Source organism: Pristiophorus japonicus, chromosome 6 (genome assembly GCF_044704955.1).
Source record: "Pristiophorus japonicus isolate sPriJap1 chromosome 6, sPriJap1.hap1, whole genome shotgun sequence".
Classification (NCBI taxonomy): domain Eukaryota; kingdom Metazoa; phylum Chordata; class Chondrichthyes; family Pristiophoridae; genus Pristiophorus; species Pristiophorus japonicus.
The window spans coordinates 84,576,057-84,598,585 of NC_091982.1; the positions used below are offsets into that span (position 1 = coordinate 84,576,057).

The 22,529-nt window shown below is 41.4% G+C and overlaps 1 protein-coding gene across 15 annotated transcripts in view; it reads left to right on the forward strand.

The window, feature by feature from the left end:
• The window catches only part of dacha (dachshund a), a 425,557-nt gene that overhangs the window by 385,686 nt on the left and 17,342 nt on the right, over window positions 1–22,529 (forward strand). For all 15 annotated transcript variants that reach the window (XM_070883036.1, XM_070883037.1, XM_070883039.1 and 12 more), the window contains 2 exons: window positions 1,102–1,245; window positions 2,851–2,919. In XM_070883036.1, coding sequence (XP_070739137.1) covers window positions 1,102–1,245; window positions 2,851–2,919 — 213 coding nt within the window. The remainder of the gene's footprint in view (window positions 1–1,101; window positions 1,246–2,850; window positions 2,920–22,529) is intronic.

Genomic DNA, 22,529 nt, shown 5'->3' on the forward strand with positions numbered 1-22,529 from the left:
TAGTTAATGTGACTAGACCGGCTGATGCACAATGTAATAAAGTGTCATACAATTAGACAGCATAAATGCAACATATTCTTCCCAACAAGTGGGAAAAATTGGGGGAGAAACTCCGAGGAGGGCTTCCCATGGGCAAATCAAGAAAAAATAGAAATAAAATGTGTACTTACCTGAAGCTGCTGGAACTCCCGATTCACAGGTCTCCTCACCCTGCAACATGCAGCGCGTGCATGTCGGGATATCTGCAGGAGTCACGTGGGCCTGGACACCCAATTACAGGTAAGTATTTTCTCATTCATAGTAATAGGAGATTCGTAAGTTACAAATCTATTATTATGAATGAGAAAAACCCCAAAACGCACAAACATTACATAAAACATTTAAAAAACACCTCACGCAATAAACTAATAGAAATTAAAAATGTTACACGTTTTTTTAAAGAAAAAAAAATTCCCCGATTTAAAAATGTTAGGGTTAGGGTTTAAAATAATAAGTTCCGAGTGGGCAGGGTTTTAACATAAGTGTTTTTAAAATTTTTATTTTAATCATGTTTTTTCTATGTTTTTAAACTCTTACACCTGTAAAAGTAGGCTATGCGCCTGCTTTTTCAGGTGCAAGAGTTTTGAGGACATTTGCCGTGCAAGAATTGAGTAAATAGCCAGAACTTCCACGTACAAATGTCTTCGCTCCCAATCTGCGGATCATCGGTCAAGCTCCAGCTTGACAGATCGGAAAAGCTGGTTTTTAGCGCTTGCGCATTGCGCATTGCCCGCTGAAAACCAGCTTTTCTGATGCCTTCCCGGGTCCGTAGAAACTTCGTACAGACCCGGGACGTCGGAAATTCTGGGCCATTGTTTAAACAAAGGCAACCTGAAATTAGCAGGCATGAATCAGGAATATAAATCTGTGCTGAATATAAAACTCTTCTCCAAAGTGTTGAGCTTTGTCCAATTATAATAAGAGATTCCATAAATTGTTCAAGTATGTAGAGTATAAAACCACACGGAAATGATCTTACCCATGTTGAGCTTTCACACTTCTGTGAATTAAAAAAAAAATACACTAAGCAAATTGTTCTAAACTTATACTTCACAATTCCAGCAACAATTCAAAAACGACTGAAGAAAGAGAAAAAGGCAAAGAGGAAATTACAGGAAGCACTTGAATTTGAGTCAAAGCGACGAGAGCAAGTGGAGCAAGCTTTACAACAGGCCACATCCACAGAAAGTCTCAGGGTGCTCAATGGTATGGTTCTCATCACTTTATATGCAATGCAAGTCTTGGTGAATGAAAATGGTGGAAATGCACAGCAGGGCCCATCAGAAATTGTGAAGAAAAATAAAAGGTGAATTAACCGTTCCGGTGTAGGACTCGTGCCAGAACTGATGACGAGTCGGCATTAACCCATTTTTAGTCTTTACAGATGCTGTAAAGGCACATTTGGATGAAAAATGGACAGTTAATGTGAATAAACTGGCCAATGCACAATGTAATAAAGTATCAAACAATTAGACAGCATGAATGTTAACATATTCTTTACAAAAAATGCCTGATCATTTCCAGCATTTTCTCCTCAACCCCTACACAATCTTCATTGTGATTTTGAGTTCAATGAACACCTTCCAAGAACTAAAATGAGCACTTTGCTCAGATACGACCATCACCTCTTCACATGGGTGGGTACCACAAATGCAAATCCTTTTTTAAGCACTAAATGAGGTTTCTTCCTTTTGCAAATCGAGGACATAAGAAGGCACAGATTATACCATTTTAACTGCTAACATGTTGGCCATATGGAATTGTTTATTTGGTAAATTAGGTTTAAATATTAACTGAACCATGATGCTGAGCTTTTCGAAGTTGATTACGGAATATAAATTTAGGGTCATTGATTTTCTGTTGCTACGGGGGAAATGGGGATCGTTCTTTGCATAGCCTTACATAGGGGGCTTGTATCATGATTGATTACTCAGTTATGGATGGTGGTCTTGTACAAACAGCAGACGTGAGGGAGTATAATGTGCTGATTTGTTCCCCTGATTATTTTGTCAGGTGCAAATAAACATTGAATTTTCTTTTAATTAAATATTACTGCACAAAATGCCAGTAACTGCAGAATATGCAAAGGAAGATTAACAAACATTGAAGAATTGCCTTTGTGCAGGGAAACTGAACAGCAGGCTTCGAGGACATGTAATCCTTGAACAAAAATGCATGTTATTAATATTCTGATTTAAGAGCTATGCAAGATTATAAAAGGCAAAAGTTCAGTATAGTTTCCAAATTAGCCTCATATTCTTTTAAGGCCAAAACATTTAGTTACTTCAGTGGATTAAGCCTGCCAAGTGACTCATCCTCTGTAGAATAGGTAGCCTAGTAATGCAGGGTTCATTCTTGGAACTTATCTGGTCCCCATCATCCAAGAGTGGCCACACCAGAAACCACACAGTGTGAGGATAATAACAAATGAATTAAATGATTTTTGCACATGGCTTGGACTCATTTCCAAATTATGTTATAGCTTTTCATTATGCATAATGAACACATTTTAATTATAGTCACACACATTCTGATGTGTGTAAAAATTAGCCACGGAACATTATGCACGTTGTGGATTTGATGGGATCAGAGGTTAATAGAGTTACTGAACTGTTGGAACTAAACCCTTTTGCTCATTAGTGATCACATGATAAGCTGCCGTGCAACCCAGAGCTCACTCTTTTCTAAGTCAACTTATTGTATTACAGGCACAGAAGTAATCATCACTTTAAAAAAAAAGATAAAAAATGTAAAAGTAAAAATCAGCCAGCTGAAAGTAGGCATCATCTGATCGAATCTCCCTGTTTTTAGATGCAGTAATTCCCGAGATGGAAGCTGAACACTGTGGGACTCAGCTCGACACAACAGCAACAGTACAAGGTAAGCACAGGCTTTATCCAATACAAAGTAGTGAAATTCAGGGGCCTCTTTTTTGGCAGGGTATGGGGAGGGGAGCAAAGAGAGAATTAGGTGATGTTAGTATTTGTGTTATATATTGAAAGATACTATTGTTCCAGGTTTCTGCTTGGCTGTTTGGTGATTTGAGATAGTGAAACAGATCAAAAGAGAACTTTTAAAATCTTCATTTCTCTAACTTGTACTCTTGGTCACATATTCTCTTCCACCTCGGAGCCTCTTTGGCCCATGGACTTCTCCCATAGCACCCATCCGTGCTGAATGGCCGACAGGAGAGAACATACACTTCAAAAAGATACGAGAGTTGTCCAGTGTAATTTCCCCCTCCTCAACACCATAGTTTTTCAAAACATCTTCCATAACTTATCATAAAACTGATAAAATTCACTCTTGGGTAGATAGCCAACCACAACTCGTGAACCTGAAACTGCTGGAAAACAAATACTGCATTGTTGACACTACTGAGCCACTGGGACAGTGTTTTCTATTATCCAAGTAAATTGCTATTTTTAAGTGGAATGTTAACATACGTGCGTTAACTTCCCAACTTCGCCATTTAAAACGGTCACCAAACCATTCGTTATCAACTGCGTTAAAATATTAGAGAAAGGAAGTTAATGTGAATGTGGTAACTAGTGTCCTAAAGATAGTACACAGAGTGATTTAAACCCCATTAAACAAAGGACATAGGGCAGCACCTCGCTGTCTATATCCATGATTCCCCTTCAGATTTTATTATTTTAAACCTACATTCACAGAGCAAAAACATTGATTGAAGGATTTTTATCTGTTTGCTTGTTTGTACTTTCCCACAGGAAAAGTCTATGTGCACATGTTGAACCCTCATTACAAGTAATACGCGATAAACACACAAGTATTGCAGGGTGCTTCTTCCTTTCCTAGGCTTCCTTTGTTTGTTTGTTTGTTTCTCTTCCTTTTTTATTCTCGGCTCCTTCTCCACCCATAAATTCACTCTTAAAATACTTAAAGAGAAATTCCAGGCGCAAAAAACAAAGAATGCATCCCTTAAGATTCTCAATCATCTATTACCCCAAACAAAAATGTTTAATTACTAAGGTTCTTGCCAAACTAAGAACATTGGGAGATATTTAACAAATCTACCTTAATATTATTTTATTAATTTTTATCTTTACTGAAGGATTCTCTAAATTTTAATTGATTGGCAATGATGATTGATAATTTAGTGAAATTACTAGATTTCCCCTTTAACATATCTCAAAGTTAAATATTTAATGACATAGCTTAAGTAAACTACTTGAAATGTCACTATAATGGAAATCTTGACTGTAACCTTTTCACTGACCCATTGTGTTTATGTAAAAGCTCTCACTGTAGCACTAAGTCTGGCCTATTGAGAAATTTGTGTTTGAATTTTTACCCTTGTTTATTTTCCATTCTGTGATAATATTTGTGAACTGCATCTGCTTTATAAAGATTCCATGCCTGGACTACCACACACATATAAAGAATCTAACCAAACCCCTCTCTATCACAGAGAAATGAGGCACTCATCCTATTTAATATCTTCGTTAATTGGGATGGTAGTTGCATTTGTAACAGATAGATTTGGGAGTGTCTCTTGCAAGCATTTCTGAAAGGATTGAAGCACACCTTTTACATACAAGACTGTGTTGTTCGACTCGCTTGTTAAAACTAATGCAGTCTGCCTACCATCTTGAACAATTGACTAACTCACGAGATATGGTGGTAGGCACCTTAAATCATGGTGTTGTGGCTTTGCATAGCCACAAGAGATCTTGAAGGTATGAATTCCAAGATACTGTGGGGCATTTTTTCCAACTGCTGATTCATAATTGGTCCCTAGAGGTTCTGGTTGGATTCCAACTTCAACCTGGGCACAGTCCTTCAGGACCATTCAGAGAAGGGCACCTCGGCCTTTCTTCGATGACAGCAACAACTGGTTGAGCTCTTGGTCCAAGACATGCATCCAAATAGCTCTCCTTGATTTATAACAAAAGGACAGACTTCCTATAGTGCATGAGAATGATCCAGGACAAAGCTATGAGGTAGATTTCTGGCACAAAGAGGAAGCACCTGCAGAGAGGGACATCAACTGGTCACTGAGTATTCTGGGAGGGGGAGAGGGGTCTTAGGGTTGGCACACTTCTTTGTCACAGACCTTCTTATGAAGATATGCTCTAAGTAATTGGAGTAAGCCTGGTATGCAGCAGTGGATTTTGATGTCCAAAACAGGGTAGTTGGGTACAACATAAGCTACCCTGAATACAGTCCTTCCAATACACTGTGGGTAGATGTCCATCATATAGCCAATGAAACTCAGATTTGGAATGACTGTTACAGGAAGGCATTACCTAGGGGTCAGGTGTGAAAACATGCAATCATTTATCCAGGTCTGGGTTACACTATGTGCAGCAGCTGCTGCATGGTGTGTGTCTATGCTGTGATCAGGAGGATGGTGGCACTGTGTGCCCACTTGTTATGGTAAATTGTGCTGCAAACACGGCGCTCCGCTATCCGCAGTCCATCTAGCAAGGGTTACAATCTGCACTGGTTAGTTGTCTGATGATTATTTCCCTGTGGGAGGGGATGAATAAGAAACAGTGACAAATAGGATTTTCTTAGGAGTGCATGGGTGAAGAGAAAGGTGTACAATATAAAAATACTTGTATCCATACAAAATACTTCACAAGTGTTACAGGCCATAAGTGCTTCCTGTGGAAGGGTACTTTTAAGAATAGAACTCTTAATGTTTCTCATGAAATACGTTTCTTATCTTGAAGGTGAAGAGGGAACCTGATGAGTTTCATGAAGGCTGTATAAAAAATGTATGTAAAATGTCCAAGAAACAAAATCAGTTTCTCTTTCTCTCTCTGCTCCTCTTCTGATGTGCCCCCACTGGGAATGTGCAGACAGCCTGCCACCGAGTTCAAATAAATTCCCGGCCAAATCAAAAGTTGCCTTGGTTGCTATTTCACTCGATATGAAAGTTTAACATCTTTTTTTATTGCCAAGTTTCCATTCTGCCACGGAAAACAAAATAAAAGTCTGAGCCCCGATTTAGCACGGCATAGTTTGGTTTCCGTTCCCTCCAATAGTCCACCTTCACGGGAAAATCGACATTTGTAAGAATCTGAGTAATGTGGGGAACATTACTAGATTTAAAGAGACATTGCAATCTCCATATAGTGCTCTTCAGATGTTACTTAAATTAACGTGCCACAGGCAAGATGTGAGAAACCATGGTGACAATCACCAAGCAGTGCTCTCAGCAATCAGCCACAAAAATACAAGTGTCCATTTTAGTATTTATTCTACCCTCTACATTTTGGACTGTCCTACTCATTTGGCCTTACTGACAAATACAGCTATTGTTTAATTCTAAAAATGCTGTCAGAGAAACCTGCAAGATTACAGGGCTAGGCCAGCCGGGGATAGAATGTGGTGATAAGAGCTGATAAAGATACGTAATCATTCGGAGAGAAAGGTGAGCAATGCAGTGAAAGCAAGGAAGGTTTCATCACTGGAGTGCAGCTCCACGACAGGTTTTTGCAAATCTCTGCAATGGCATCCACAATGTAAGTTTAGAATACCCCAGAGCTAAGTGTCAAAAAACTTAAGTCAACTTTTAATGCTCGTCAGGTTACACAAACAGAAAATGTAGAATATCAATAAAATTCTTATTTTGTGTCCTGTACATTATTTTCTCACAGCAGCTGACACGCCTTCAGCAGAACATTCACCATGTCAAAAGGGGAAGGAATCCAGTGTTTTTTAATCTTTATATCAACATCACATAAATGGACAGGATCAGAATCAGAAATACTTTGATTTAGTTGAAGCATTTACAAGTATGTTAAACATTAGTGAAAAAGTAGGCAACTTTTGTGAGTAAGTCCTGCTCTGGACATTGAAATCCCTGAACTGCAATAAAACATTTGCACATTCAAACTGTTTCTTTAGCATCCCCATAGCAACACCATTAGCGATTGTAGTGGGATATAGAGGGCATAACACTAGCAGAGATGAATTACATACAGGGGCTCTTTCATGAGCGTGAAATGTCCTTTTGTCACTCATGAGGCGAGAGGTCTTTCTCAGCAGTTAGCCGGCATTTCAAGCTCGATTTCAAATGCAGCCCAATTGTCTGAATGCAAACTGAAAGATTGAATAATATGGACAAATGTGACTATTATATGCAAAATTAAGCCGGAGAGAGAATTTGGATTAAAGTGACAGGGTATACAATTTGCTGGTGAATTATTATGCATCGCCTTATGTACTGTATATCTGCAACAGCATCTGTTATAGGAATGTTATTCAAAGCTTTAGAAAAATGGGGGAGACGACAGTATTTAACATTAGCTGACAGCTGGGGTTTTACCCAGTTTGAATGATTTTTGGATAGATATTTTTTTTTAAATTGTGGCACTTCAATTACATTTTCATTTGCATCAAGACATCTGAAATCACCATTCAGTATATAAATAACCTAGGGCACTGTTGTATTCTAATGACTGGAGAAAATAGGAAGAGACACTTATTAAATAACCTAATCATAATTTTTTTTTAATCCACAAACATGTCTTTTTAAATCAGTGCTTCATTATGTTTACAGTTCACAGCACCCTCCGTTTTCTGGTGCAAGAATTACAGTTTCAGGTTATGGGTGGCACAGGCCAAATGCAATACATATCTTCCCCATTTACCTCCAGAATGCCCTCGACCTTGGCTAAGCACCTCCCAATGCAATTGTGTGACTTATCCTGTATTGTTGGGCCACATAACTTCTCAGAAGGAGATCACCAAATCAGGGATTTCTGATGCAAATAATGACGACAATTGTGAGAACTCATTAAACCATTTTTGCTACGATATGTTACTTTTAGCATCACCTCATAGAAACTATTTATTGTTTTTTTCCCCCCATTTCTGCATCCACAAACGCATCTCTACGCTCACCTCTGTGTTGCTGGACAATCACAGAATGTCTAGGAGTGAGATCCAGACCAGATTATAGAAGAAGGATGGAATTAAGTCTTATAACAAACCATCAGATGCACAGCAAACTGAAACTTACACACTGAATGCACACTAGCATTTTCTGCACATCACATCACCTTATCCCACCCACAGCTAAGCACTGACCAGACAGCTGCAAGTCCAAATTTAATCATATTGGACAGGAGGAGGACACAAAGGCCACGATTGCCCTTGTGATTGCTTCAGACTCATTTCCCTGCCTACTGGGCTTATCCTGGGGGGAAAAAAACCACCAAAGATTCCTCTTCCCCCTCACAACATGCTAATTAACACAATCCTCACTGATTTTAGTGAATAGATGCATTTCACACTGCTGCTCTATCCTTTACTACCATGTGGATAAAGCACCCATTGGGTACAAAGTAATTGGAGCAAGTGATTTTTGGCCTAAGCCCAAGATTGGAAATGTACTTGCCAGTCTGGACCTCTGTCCTGGAGGCCACTTAATAAATACCCCTGTAAATGGAGGAGCAAGCTAATACAAAAGGAAAGCTAGAAGTACAACTCATCCTGCTCCAGAAACGATGAGAATAGTTACACAACCCAAGCCAAGATATGACAGTGCCTGAACTATTCCACCTTACTGACTGATGCCAAGCATGTAAAAACTTTCAAGTATGTCAAATGTACACAACTCCATCAATGTGTAAGCCAGTATTAAAAATTCAGAAGGAAAAATAATTTTGAACAGTACTGGGGTTGAGGGCTCTCCATCGGTAATTAGGTGGGATTTTAAAATAAGATGAAGTACAATAAGCAGCACATACCATTTTTTTTTTAAGTTATTCATGTGGGTTACAGCCAGACCAGAATAATGGGACTAATAATCCGGAGGGGTAATGACTGTGCAGCACCATGTGCCAATTCTTACTGAAGTACAATGAATTAGAACAAGAATGCTGGTAGTGGCATTTGAGACAGTGGAAGAGGGCAGATTTCCTGTGCTCACTATTTGTAGCAAAATCATAAATGTGTAATTTATACTTTCATTTGTAATTAGATTATAACTAACAGAAAATCATTCCCCTACTTCCCATAACATTTCCAATCATTCATGACACAAACAGTGAGAATTTTTAAAAAGAGGAACAGCAAACCTGTGCAACATTTGAACGTTTTGCAACACCCGACTCAAGAGTAGCACTGGCACAGGCCTAAGAATAGGGGCCTACCCATACCATTTGGTCAAAGAATTATAATTTCAGGCTCTGTGCCAATTTCAATCTGAGAAAATGAATGAATAAAGGATGATCAAATTAGTAGGGGTGAGGAGCATTAAAAAGGAACTGTGGTACACAATGGAAGAATTTAAAGGCGACCGACAGAAGCTAAACTAGGTCCTTCCACAAATGTAGAACTGGCATTAAATGGTTTTTCCTTTGTGATTTTATATAAAGGGAGAAGAGCTGGATTGAAGTTGTTTATGGGAAAGCAGGCCTAATTGATTAATCTGGTAATCAGACAGGTGACTGGGGTAGAATTTCCATGGGTGTCTTCCAATCTCCTGGTGTGACTTGGGCAGGAGATTGGCAGATAAACCAGAGTAGCGGCGTTCCATTTCTCTGGGATTTCCACAAATCTTCCACCAGGGTTACAGTAGTAGATCAGGAGAATCCCTGTGGAAATTTTCCCCCATCATGTCAAATAAGGAAGCAGAATGACATCATTTAAAAATCTATGGGTAACAGACAGTGGCCATCAATGCTCATCAACATAAATGCAAACATATCCAACTAGTCTCTTTATATATAGTCCCAAGATTGGTTTGATTGACAACTGTGTTTAGAGTTCTTAGCCAGGGATAAATATAGCCAACTTTTGGCATATCTTAGTTCAATTCTTTCAACTGTATTTCCAGGTCACAGTGGTGAGACTGAACTTCATGGAGGCATTATGTAAAGACTCAAACTTTGCTTATTTTGCTTTCTGGAAAGAGTTTAAAGTGGGGCTACAAATTAAGTATAATACTACTGTTTATCTGCTAATTTACTTTTGATTGTGTAAATGTTAAAATCTTGTAATAATTCTGATTCATAGCTTCAACTAGCGTAAACTACATATTTTGGCAGGCATAGAAAAACACCAACGAGATCTGGATTATACAATGGCAATGACTTTCGTGAATAAACCAGTACTACGAGAATTTATTGCTACTTCGTTTCCCTGTATACTTTAAATTCGAAGTCTCAGTTTAGGGAATTACTTACGCAGTTTGAATTTTAAAAATTGACAGAGATTCTGAACTATAATGGAGGCATTAGCCAGAAAATTACTGACCAACGCTTTCGGTCTTCACACACTCCTATCAATTTCATCTGAACTATGGGGGTTAACCTATTTTAAATGGGTTGAAGCCACTTAAATTAGTGCAGAGAGAAATTGGATACAAGCGTATTGTGCGCTTAAAAGATATCACCTGCAGTAATTTTTAGCCTGCAATTAATGTAAGCCAGTGCTTCTGCGGCAGTAGCTTATCAGCATATAACCCATAACCACACATTGCAACAAATGGATTATGCCTAGTTTAAATGTAAAGGCTGAATCATTAATGAGGCCATGAAATACTTGGAACAGGTAAGTGTTTCAGTTACTCAAAATTGGACACCTTAAGCAGCTTCCATTTATACACAACTATTTTCCAATATTGAGGACTTTGTGCTAAAGATTTGGGGCATGGTCCCTGGAATTTGACTAAATATTTTCAGAAATAAGAAGATTCTATATTAATTAGCTCATGAGATTTATTAAGCTATTCCAAAACCAAACACAAATGTTTGAATGGCTACACTGAAACCTTGTCATAGTGAAATCTTAATCTAGTGATGAATTGCTGTGGCCTTTTAAGAGTTCAACTGTGTCAGGACTGTTGAAAAGAACATTACTGCCTATCACTTTGAGTGCATTAAAGCCACAAGTCAGCTAAATTCAAAATTGTTGCAATTTCAACACTGATTAAGAGAGTTATTTAAAAACTTTCAAATGCAAAGAAGATGCTATGTTCTCAGTTTTATAGACTGCAAACATTTCTTCAAATTTACCCGTAACTTCGCAACATGGAATGCAATCTTAATGCCCTGGTTATGCTGCACCTATACTACATGTGCAATATCTTCCTGCTGACTGAAGTGATACAAATTTTGGAGCAAGTAGCAAGACCATCTGGAAGAAATGGTCCTGAAATACTCGAATTGCAGCCAATATGAAGTCTGCAGTAATATTCAGAAGTTTTGTGTTTTTTAAAAAACTTCCTGGCAGGCTACGATACAGTACTGTAATTCATTTTTTAGCAATTAAAAAAAACGGACTATTTAGTCAGCTGTCCTCAATTGTTAAAAGATCCCACTGGCAGTTGGAGACCTGTCTCCTGAACTCCTGCCCACAGTGCCTGTGCCAGTTCCATAGTATTTTTCATGTATGCTTTATACCCTAAATGCAGCTCAATTTATTAACTCCATAGCTACAAAAGCTAGTGGTATAAAGGTTAATATCATCTGGGAGGCATTTTGCTCAAATCTCAATATAGGATTGTGCCAACTAAAGGATGGTCTCTGGAGATTACAACAGTACTTGATATAGCTTTTGTGGAGATGAACAGTCAGAAAAATGCAGTCAATGTTCCAATTATATCTCATTGCATTTCAGTACATTTTGATTTCAGATCCATGTAACATGAATATATAGGGCTCAATTTTCCCCAATGCCGATTTTTGGCGTACTTGAAGAGTTACGTCCGTTTTTTTTGGGCCCAACTACGCCAAAGTAAATCATCCAACTTTCTCTGTTTGAATTGTTGATTTTGGCGCTGTGTAGCCTGTCCTTTAGCTTTGAGGGTGGAGCCTAAGATCTGCGCCAAAAAGATCAGGGTTGCCAGGGTAACTAGGGACACACTGCAGGCTGAGGCTGGAAAGTGAAACATACAACACATTCTGGCCAGCTTACAGCAACCTGCACAAGCACCTTGTAGCAGCTTACCGGCATGAAATTATTAAAGAGTTTATGCCAAAAGTCTATCCCTCCCCCTCGCCACCCCGCCCCCCCCTTCCCGGTGCCGCTGCCAACCCTGGCCGAAAGGCCTCCCTCCTCCTAATGCCACTCCTAACCCTGGCCGAAAGGCTTTCTCTCTCTCCCCCTCTCCCTCTCTGCTGCTGCTATCCGGGCCATGAAACTGCATCTGCTGCACTGATTCTCTTACCTGCGTCGATATTGTTAACTGACCAGAAGGTTTTTCACAGAGTGGTCACATAGGCCATCCTAAAAAAAACTGGAGTAAATTGGAGCTGGCCAAACTTGCCAGAATTGTCGCGGGTGGCAGATTACGCTCCCAATGAGGTAAACAAATCATAGCCTAAAAAAATCCTACCTAAGTGAATTACGCTGGCGCAGAAATTTTGAGGAAACTTGGAAATTTTAATTTACTCAAAAAAAAACGGCACAGATAATTGGGGAAAATTGAGATCCATAGAGTGGTGTATTTAACAGGAGCAAATATAATATTTGATATAACCAGTGCATCTCCTGTGGCATTGTTTCAGTCAGACAAAGCATATGCGGTTCTGGATGACAGGAGTGTTACGTTATGTAATGCACAGCATACTTATTATATAAGTGAACAGCAGCAACCGTCCTTCAACTAAACAATTGCAAGTCCAACAGTGCGGCACATGTTAAAAATATCTCCATTATTCCAAGGGGGACAATTTTTACACAGTTGTATGAAATATGGGAAAGTATGAAGAGTTTAAAGTCATCAACTGTAATGTGTCTATAGAAGAAGTAAGCATTAAAACAGGCTCTTCATTTCCACACTGAAGGCCAAAAAAAAATAGGAAAAGTTGTGGGACAATTGTGGAAAGGAAAAAGAGAAAGAAATATTGATGCAGAAAAGCCAGTTTTTTTATCTGCATCAAATAGTAGAATGGGGAGGGAAGAAAAAGCTAGAGGGAGAAAAAGGGAAAAAATATTCTTAACATATTGGCTTTGTATTGGGGCACGGAGTATAGTGGATTGTGTTATGTAACGAAGCATTTTTGCACACAATCGTGTCATATGTAACTCAAAAAGTGGTGGAGACTTTCGCAAGAAAGAAAAAGGGAACTAAGTACACGAGCAATGCAGTTGGGGTGTTGTTTTGTATTTGGCTAGGTCTAGGACACAAGACATTGTGGTAGATGTATTTCTTGAAGGACTGGAGCTGTAGTAATGGAAAGGAAAGGAAAGTACATGCATTCAGATAGCGCCTTTCACTATCCCAGGACATTTCAAAAAAGGTTTTTACGGCCAAGTACTTTCGAAGCGTAGTCACAGTGGCAGCCAATTTACACATGGCAAGCTCCCACAAATAGCAGTGAGGTATATGACCAGATTTTTTTAAAGTGATATTATTTGAGAGACAAGTATTGGCCGGCACCCAGGAGAACTCCCCTGCCCTTCTTCGAATAGTGCTACGGGATTTTTTACATTCACCCGAGAGGGCAGACAGGGCCTCGGCAACTCACCCTACTGCAAACATAGCATGTACCATCGATAAATGGAACATTGGGCTAGAGCTTCTCTAACCTGCTTTTCTGGTGCCCTCAACCGAGGTGCGGCGTTTTTGTCTGTCTCCAAGCACGCCGAAAGAAGACGTCGCTATTCTGGCCGCTCCCCAGCCTCTCTGCGGTCGTGGCGCAGCGTGGTCCAATGGATTGGGGGTGGAGCCAGGTCCCGGCGCTGAAATCAGTGCCGGGACCTCTGCACATGTGCGCTAGAGTCTGCACGCATGTGCAGTAGCTCTTGGCAGGCCGAATCTGTGAGTACGCGCTGCAGGCTGTGTGGGAGGGGCCCAAAGCACACCGTCCCTAGCCCTGGCTGAATGGGCTCCCTCATCGGCAGCCCGCTGCGTTCCCTAAGGTAGAACTTCTATTTTTTATTTGTTATTTACTGATTGATTTTAGTGCTTTAGGTGCAGGGTTCCTTCTATTTTTTTATTTGTTATTTATTGATTGCTTATTACTTTGGTCTTGGTGCTTTAGGTGTAGGGTTCCTTCTATTTTATTTGTTAATTAATTGCTTATTACTTTTTGTGCTTTGTATGGTGCTTGGTGGTGCTTTAAATGTAGTTACTTGCACCGATTCCTTAACTCTAGGTAAGGTTTTTCTGTGCCGACAAAAGTGGCAACATACGCTGGCCTAAGTTAGTTTGGAGCAACTATTTGCTGGCCAAACACCTAAAACAGGGGTAAGTGGCTGGGAACGCCCCCTTTTGAAAAAAAAAATGACCTAACAAAAAACCTAACTCACTCACTTACACTGGCGCAAATTAAATGGCCAGAATTGCAACTAAAAAGATAGTCCAGAAAAATCAAGTTGCTCCAAAAAAAAACAGAGCAACTCCTGGGGAAACTTGGGCCCATTGATAGTATCAAGAGTGCTGTAGCCCAGGCTGTGCCACCCTCCTGTCTGAAGGAATGAACACAACGAGAGAGGGGTGGGAGCAAAAATAAATAAACCAGGGCTTACCAAACAAGAGTAAAAAAAAAGAGTGTATGGATTTAATTCAAATTTCAAGGACCTCCAGAGCAAAGTGCTTAATTAATGTGATGGGCCTAGAAGAATGTATCTTGTAGGGGAAAAAAACAGTCATTTTAAATTATCAGTCGCACACTGCATTGTGCTGAATGATGCAGGATCTGTATTCAAGCTCAGTTGCAGCTTTTTTAGGCTGTACAGAACAGTACTGACCACAGAATGTTTCCCCTTAACGGCCTCCTACTATTTATCCATTACACCAGTGAAATCTAATTATTTCTCTTTACTGTGTGTCAAACTTCAGAATTTTGCTGGGCTGGCACTGACGACTGATTTCATTAATTTTGATTACCTTTGTTGGGACTGACTCCATTTCACAAACAGAACTAAAAGCTGCTTCAAAATCCCCAGCCGCACATTATATCAACACAGTTTCCTAAATTAATTTGTACACAGAGTAGCAAATAAAAAGTGCTGAACATTATTTTATTGACTAAGTACAGATACAGAGAGAATAGTGCTCAGCTGATTGAAGCTCTTAAGAATACGTGCACTTAGAAGTCAATCGTTTATATTTTCAGACCGTGTAACAAGGCAAGTCTGATCTGCCACTGTGCCAAACCAAGCACGATCAAGCCCAGATATGGAAAGGTGAATTATCTTGTACAAACTTTAGGCAGTGTTTTTCCGCTGTACACAATGAAAAATAAATGGTCTTAGTGATTTTAATAAACAACATTACTTTTGTTGCCAAATTTCTTCCCTTCCCCTCTCTTGAAAGCCTTCTACTCCTTGCTGAGGTATAGTTCCATTGGTGGTACATCACAGACATTTCTATTTGAGTCTTGACAGTGACCGATAGCATAGTCCCTCGATTCTGAGGGACTGCCTATGATGATGATGATGAGTATTAGACAATGGGGAGCATCACTGCCAAGCACGATTCAGTCCCGCACCATGCCCACACATATGCAAAGGTTGCTAAATATAATGATCGGAAGCCACAACCATGGCAAGTTTTCTCCTTCCTAACCCAGTAAAAGAAAAGACTTGCATTTATATAGCACCTTTCATGACCACCAGACGTGTCAAAGCACTTCACAAGCAATTAAGTACTTTTGAAGTGTAGTCATTGTTGTAATGTGGGAAACGCGGCAGCCAACCTGTGCACAGCAAGCTCCCACAAACAGCAATGTGATAATGACCAGATAATCTGATTTTTGTTATGTTGATTGAGGGATAAATATTGGCCAGGACACCGGGGATAACTCCCCTGCTCTTTTCATAATAGTGTCATGGGATCTTTTACGTCCACCTGAGGGGGCAGACGGGGCTTCAGTTTAACATCTTCTCTGAAAGACAGCACCACCTCAGCATTGTGCTGGAGTGACAGCCTAGATTTATATGCTTAAGTTCCTGGAGTGGGAATTGAACCCACAATCTTCTGAGTCAGAGACGAGTGTGCTACTCACTGAGCCACAGTGACCTAGTGTGGAACCTAATTGTAGTTCCCTGGTTGTTGCCCCAGCTAAAATCAGCAATGACCAAAATCAAACCTGGAACAGTATGACTCAACTTTTTACTGGATAAACTTGCTGAGTCATAGGGGAGCTTCAGGTGTGTCATTTTCAGATAATACATATAGAGCACTTTTGAGCCAGTCACTGATAACCCTCCTTTAAAAAATAACTTATACAAGCTCTCCTAGGCACTGCCATTCAAAAGAATGCTCACACTAATCGTTACAATCTTGTTTCGAGTTTTGACGCTTTACAACAGCAATTCATCTTTGTCATGCTAGAAAAAAAATTGTACAATAAATGTCATAAATGTTATGAAGACAACGTTAGTACAGTGTTGGATTCAAGAAAACCCGCATTCTGAACACTGTATGATAGAAAGAAAGACTTGCATTTATCTAGCACTTTACGTCTCTCAGAAATATTTCGAAATATTTCACATCCAGGGCCGCAGTTCAGTATTTTAGCTGAAAGATGTAACTTTCACTGCAGAACCCTCAGTACTTAAACTGTACAAGATACTTGTATGACCACAGCTGGAGTATTGTTTCCACTTTTGGCCCCCACACATGGCTAAGATAGAGGAGAAAATACACAGCAAGGTGACCAAAGCAATAACCCGTCTTAGACTTTTAGTTATCAGGATGACATCCAGGTTTTGGGGCTCATTAGAGAAGTAGACTTAAAAAAATACCTGATTGAGGTTTTTTTTTAAATTGATGAAGGGATTAGATTCTGTCCTTTTGAATAGATTATTGGCATGGGATCTGGATGTAGGACTAGAGGTCATGCAAAAAAAAATCCTTAAGAAAAGAGTTTGCTTAGATGCTAGGAAGTATTTGGATTATTGCTTTTATAGAAAGTCACCAGCCCTTGCAACAGATGACTGCAGCACGTGGCAAATACAGATTCATTGGAGTTCTGTTGGACACATTCCTGGAAGAGGGGGACATTTCCAGTTTTGAAGGGTAAATTATAGATTAGTTGGGATGAGAAGGATATATGGGATATCATGGTCTTCAAGAGCTTTGCTAGATGTCCTTAGGACTCAGGAATTTCCCAGAATGTTTCCCAAATTGGCATTAGGTTTCCCTCTTCCCCCACTTTGTATGCCTCTCCCTGGAGATTGAGACGTGGTGGGCAGTACAGGGTGTACTTGGCTGCATCAACAAACTGTACCAAAGGTGGATTTTGACCAACTGTGCAACAGTCATCTGTCCAAACTGTAAGTAGAATCTAAAGCCATGGACTCTGCATGGACATCATTTCCTCTCTCTGGTGGGGTGGAAGGTGAGGTGAGGACAAGTGGTTCTTGGAGGGTGTAATGTATGTACTTTTGGGATCACTAGCCACTAGATGGCGTCACTGTTGGAGGCCATTGGGCTGCACGCACGTGTGCAGCCCAAGTATAAAAGGCCAGCCATTTGGTATATATGAGTCACTTTGGGCCTTAATAAAGCAGAGTCAAGGTCATACCTCTTGGAGTTAAACAGTACTCAGTCTAACAGTTATTGCATGCACAAAATTTGGCGATGAGACAACAAGAACGTTTGCATGCAAAAATAAGCACAATTGGATTGTTGGAGCGATTTGTGGAAGGAGAAGATTGGGCAGACTTTGTGAACCGTTTGAGCCAGTTCTTTCTGGCCAACAAAATGGAGGAGGTCGGCGACGCAGATTGGCGCCGGGCGGTGTTCCTCTCAGTTTGCCGCCAAAAATTTATGGTCTGATAAAGAATCTACTCCTGCCTGTGAGACCAACAGAGAAGACATATGAAGAATTGTGTACACTGATACAGGACCATCTTAAGCCAGACGAAGGCATCATCATCTCGAGATACAGATTATATATGCACATTCGCTCAGAGGGCCAGAATGCAGCGGAATTCGTTGCCGACCGGAGACGTCGAGCGGGACCGTGTAAGTTCGGGGCTGTGTTGGCAGACATGCTGAGGGACTTCTTTGTAATCGGCATCAACCATGAGGTGATCCTGGGTAAACTACTGGCAGTGGAGACGTTGGACTTGAACAGGGCCATCACGATTGCTCAGTCATGCATGATGACAGATAGAAGTCTAAAGCAGATATCGGTGAAAAATCAAAACTTGGTAAGTACTGTAAATATGATTGATTCAGCGTTCGGCAGAGCGGCACATGGCAGAGCCTATCCAACTGCATACGCGAAACCTGTGGCTGCCCCAGTGGGAATGCCTCCTATTTCTCCGTGTTGGCGTTGTGAGGGTTGGTGCCAATTTAAGCAATATAGTTTGCAAAGGCTGTCTGAGAGTGGGGCATCTCCAGCACAAGTGTCCGCAGATGAGCAAGTGTGCTGCGACACACCACGTGGAGGATGACAGTCAGACTAGCGCAGATCCGGATACACAATCCGAGATACCAGAGGAGGATGTGTATGGACTGTACTCGTTCCTAACCAAGAGCAAACCGATAATGATCAACGTGAAATTTAATGAGGTGCCGGTATTAATGGAACTGGACACGGGGGCGAGTCAATCGATCATGAAAAAGAGGGCATTTACTAAGCTGTGGGATACTAAGGCCGAGTCCAGTCAATGCCAAGTTGCACACATACACCAAAGAACTCATAACGGTGATTGACAGTGCCACAATTAAAGTGTCGTATGATGATGCGGTTCATGAGTTACCGCTATGGATTGTCCCAGGCAATGGCCCAACGCTGTTCGGCAGGAACTGCCTTGAAAAAAATCAGATGCGACTGGAACGACATCAAGGCGTTGTCATCGGAGGAAGATACATGTACCTAAGTACTGAGCAAGTTCCCCTCGCTGTTCGAACCAGGCATCGCCAACTTCACGGGAGCCAAGGTGCAGATCCACGTGGACTCGGATGCAAGACCCGTCCATCATAAAGTTCGGGTAGTTCCGTATATGATGAGGGAGAAGGTCGAAATCGAACTGGACAGACTCCAGCGTGAAGGGATCATATCACCGGTTGAATTTAATGAATGGACCAGCCCCATTGTTCCTGTGCTGAAAAGTGATGGCACAGTCAGAATCTGTGGAGACTACATGGCTACGATTAATAGGGTTTTGAAACAGGATCAGTACCCGTTACTGAAGGCTGATGACTTGTTTGCAACGCTAGCCGGGGGGAAGTCGTTCACCAAACTGGACTGGACGTCGGCCTACATGACACAGGAGCTGGTCGAGATGTCGAAGAGACTTACGTGCATTAACACGCATAAAGGACTGTTTATTTATTACAGCTGCCCTTTTGGAATTCGCTTGACTGCAGCAATATTGCAGAGGAACATGGAGAGTCTACTGAAGTCCGTTCCCAGAACCGTCGTGTTCCAAGATGACATCCTGATCACAGGTCGTGACTCAGAGGAACATCTGAACAACCTGGAAGAGGTTCTATATCGTCTGAACAAAGTGGGACTCAGACTGAAACTCTCGAAATGCATCTTCATGGCGCCAGAGGTCGAATTCTTGGGGAGGAAAATTGCTGCTGACGGCATCAGGCCCACGGACGCGAAAACCAAGGCCATCAAGAATGCACCCAAGCCACAGAATGTGACGGAACTGCGTTCGTTCCTGGGTCTACTCAACTACTTTGGTAACTTCCTACCTAAATTTGAGCACCTTATTAGAACCGTTGCATATGCTGCTAAGAAAAGGCGACAACTGGGTGTGGGGTGCATCTCAAGACAGAGCTTGAGAAAGCCACTAATCTGCTTTGCTCTAACAAGCTGCTGGTACATTATGACCCATGTAAATGTTTAGTATGGGCCTGTGATGCTTCATCATATGGAATTGGTTGCGTACTCCAACAAGCTAATGAGTCGGGTAAACTTCAACCAATCGCGTATGCTTCAAAAAGTTTGTCTAAAGCGGAAAGAGCCTACAGCATGGTAGAGAAAGAAGCACTAGCCTATGTGTATGGGGTTAAAAAGATGCATCAGTACCTGTTTGGTCTTCGGTTTGAACTGAGACAGATCACAAGCCGCTCATTTCACTGTTCTCTGAGAACAAAGGTATCAATACCAATGCTTCATCCCGCATCCAGAGGTGGGCGCTGACATTATCCGCTTATGATTATGTCATTCGCTATAGACCTGGCACCGAGAATTGTGCCGATGCTTTGAGCCATCTGACGTTGCCCACACCGGAGGTGGAAACGCCACAACCTGCGGACCTATTGTTATGGATGCTTTGAGAGTGAAGGAACCCCTGTCACGGCTCAACAAGTTAAGACCTGGACCAGCCAGAACTCAATTTTATCAGTGGTGAAGAGTTGTATCCTCAAAGGTGATGGGTATGGCAGACCCAAGCAAATGTGTGAGGAGATCAAACCTTACATTCGTCGCAAAGATGAACTGTCTATTCAGGCGGACTGTATACTGTGGGGCAATCGTGTTGTTATGCCCAAGAAAGGGAGAGAGAAATTTGTACGTGAGCTACATAGCACACATCCTGGCATTGTAATGATGAAAGCCATCGCCAGGTCTCATAATAGTGGCCGGGAATTGACTCGGAGCTGGAATCATGTGTGCATCAGTGCAACACTTGCATGCAGATCAGCAAAGCACCAGCGGAATCGCCGCTGAGTCTGTGGTCGTGGCCATCCAAACCATGGTCCAGGATCCACATAGACTTTGCAGGTCCCTTCCTGGGGAAGATGTTTTTAGTTGTGGTGGATGCATATTCAAAGTGGATAGAGTGTGTATAATCAAGTCATCCAGCACATCCACAGCTACCATTGAGAATCTCAGTGTCATGCTCGCCTGACATCGTTGTTAGCAACAACGGATTGTGCTTCACCAGTCAGGAGTTTCAAGAGTTCATGAAACTCAATGGTATCAAACATGTAAGGTCAACACTGTTCAAACCCGCATCCAATGGGCAAGTAGAACGTACTGTCCAAATCATAAAGCAGAGTATGAAGTGAGTAACCCAAGGGTCACTGCAGACCCGCTTGTCATGCCTACTGCTTAATTGCAGGACAAGACCACACATGCTTACCAGGGTCTTGCCTGATGAACTAATGATGGAGAAGTCTCAAGACCAAGCTATCTCTTGTACACCCTGACTTGAATAACCAAGTTGAATATAGAAGACAAAGTCAGCAATGGTATCATGATCGCGCAGCTGTCTCATGTGACATTTCTGTAAATAATCCTGTATATGTTCTGACTTATGGTCAGGGTCCCAAGTGGATCGTTGGTACTGTCGCGGCCAAGGAGGGCAATAGTATTTATTGTCAAGCTCAAAAATGGGCAAATATGCAGGAAACATATGTATCAGACAAAGTTGTGGCACACAGACGAACCAGAACAATCGGAGGAAGAGACAATCGACGACCAACCAAACTACCCCCAGTCATCAGAGGACTCAGTGGTCATCAGTGAATCTCGACTTTTAATCACGGACATGTTCAATGAAAATGGACTTTCAATCCCTGATATGGCCATTGCCACTCCCATCAGGTCAGCCACCCAGCCACCAGTCACAACAGACTCTGAACACTCACCCAAGGCTGGAGTTGAACTGAGACGGTCAACCTGGGAGCGTAATACACCAGACCATCTCAATTTGTAAAAGACTGTGTTAACATCTCAGAGGGGGTTATTGTCATGTACTTTTGGGATCACTAGCCACTAGATGGCGTCACTGTTGGAGGCCATTGGGCTGCACGCACGTGTGTGCAGCCCAAGTATAAAAGGCCAGCCATTTGGTATATGAGTCACTTTGGGCCTTAATAAAGTAGAGCCAAGGTTATATCTCTTGGAGTTAAACAATACTCAGTCTGATAGTTATTGCATACACAACAGAGGGAGGGGAAGAGGTAAGGGCTAAAGTGTGGAAATAGGACGAAGGCTATATCAACCACGGTGGAGGGGAATCTTCGGTGTGGAAGGCGGCACAGAGTCCTTACAGGAAGTAGGGGGAGAGGAAGTGCAATCAAGATATTAGATATTGGTGAACAGCCTATCCCCAGAAATGGAGATGGATATTCCAGTTTGGGGTGAGATCAGGTAGCGGCACTGACATAGTCATCAGTGTACTAGGAAAAAGTAGTGAGGGAGGAGACCCAAGTAGGACTGAAACAAAGAATGTTCCACATATCCCACGAAATGACAGGCATAGCTAGGACCAAAGTTTCCCCTAACATGCGTGGCCATGCACCAATCGGGAGGTCCCATGCAGGTCGCTTAGCAGCTGCTGTCGCCGGAAGAGACATTGTCGCTAATAATGATGTCAGGCAGACCATGTGTTGCGAACATGGTGCACTGAGATTCTCAATGGTAGCTGTGGATGTGCTGGATGACATGATTATACACTCTATCCACTTCGAATATGCATCCACCACAACTAAAAACAGCAAATTTTAAAAAGAGACCGTGCACTTAGATTGCAAATTAGAGGAAACATTGGCTCAGACCCATACGAATTCCCATAGCAACCTTTTATTTGGAGAAAGTGAATGGAGTCAAATGGGAAGTGGTTCAATGCAAGAACAAATT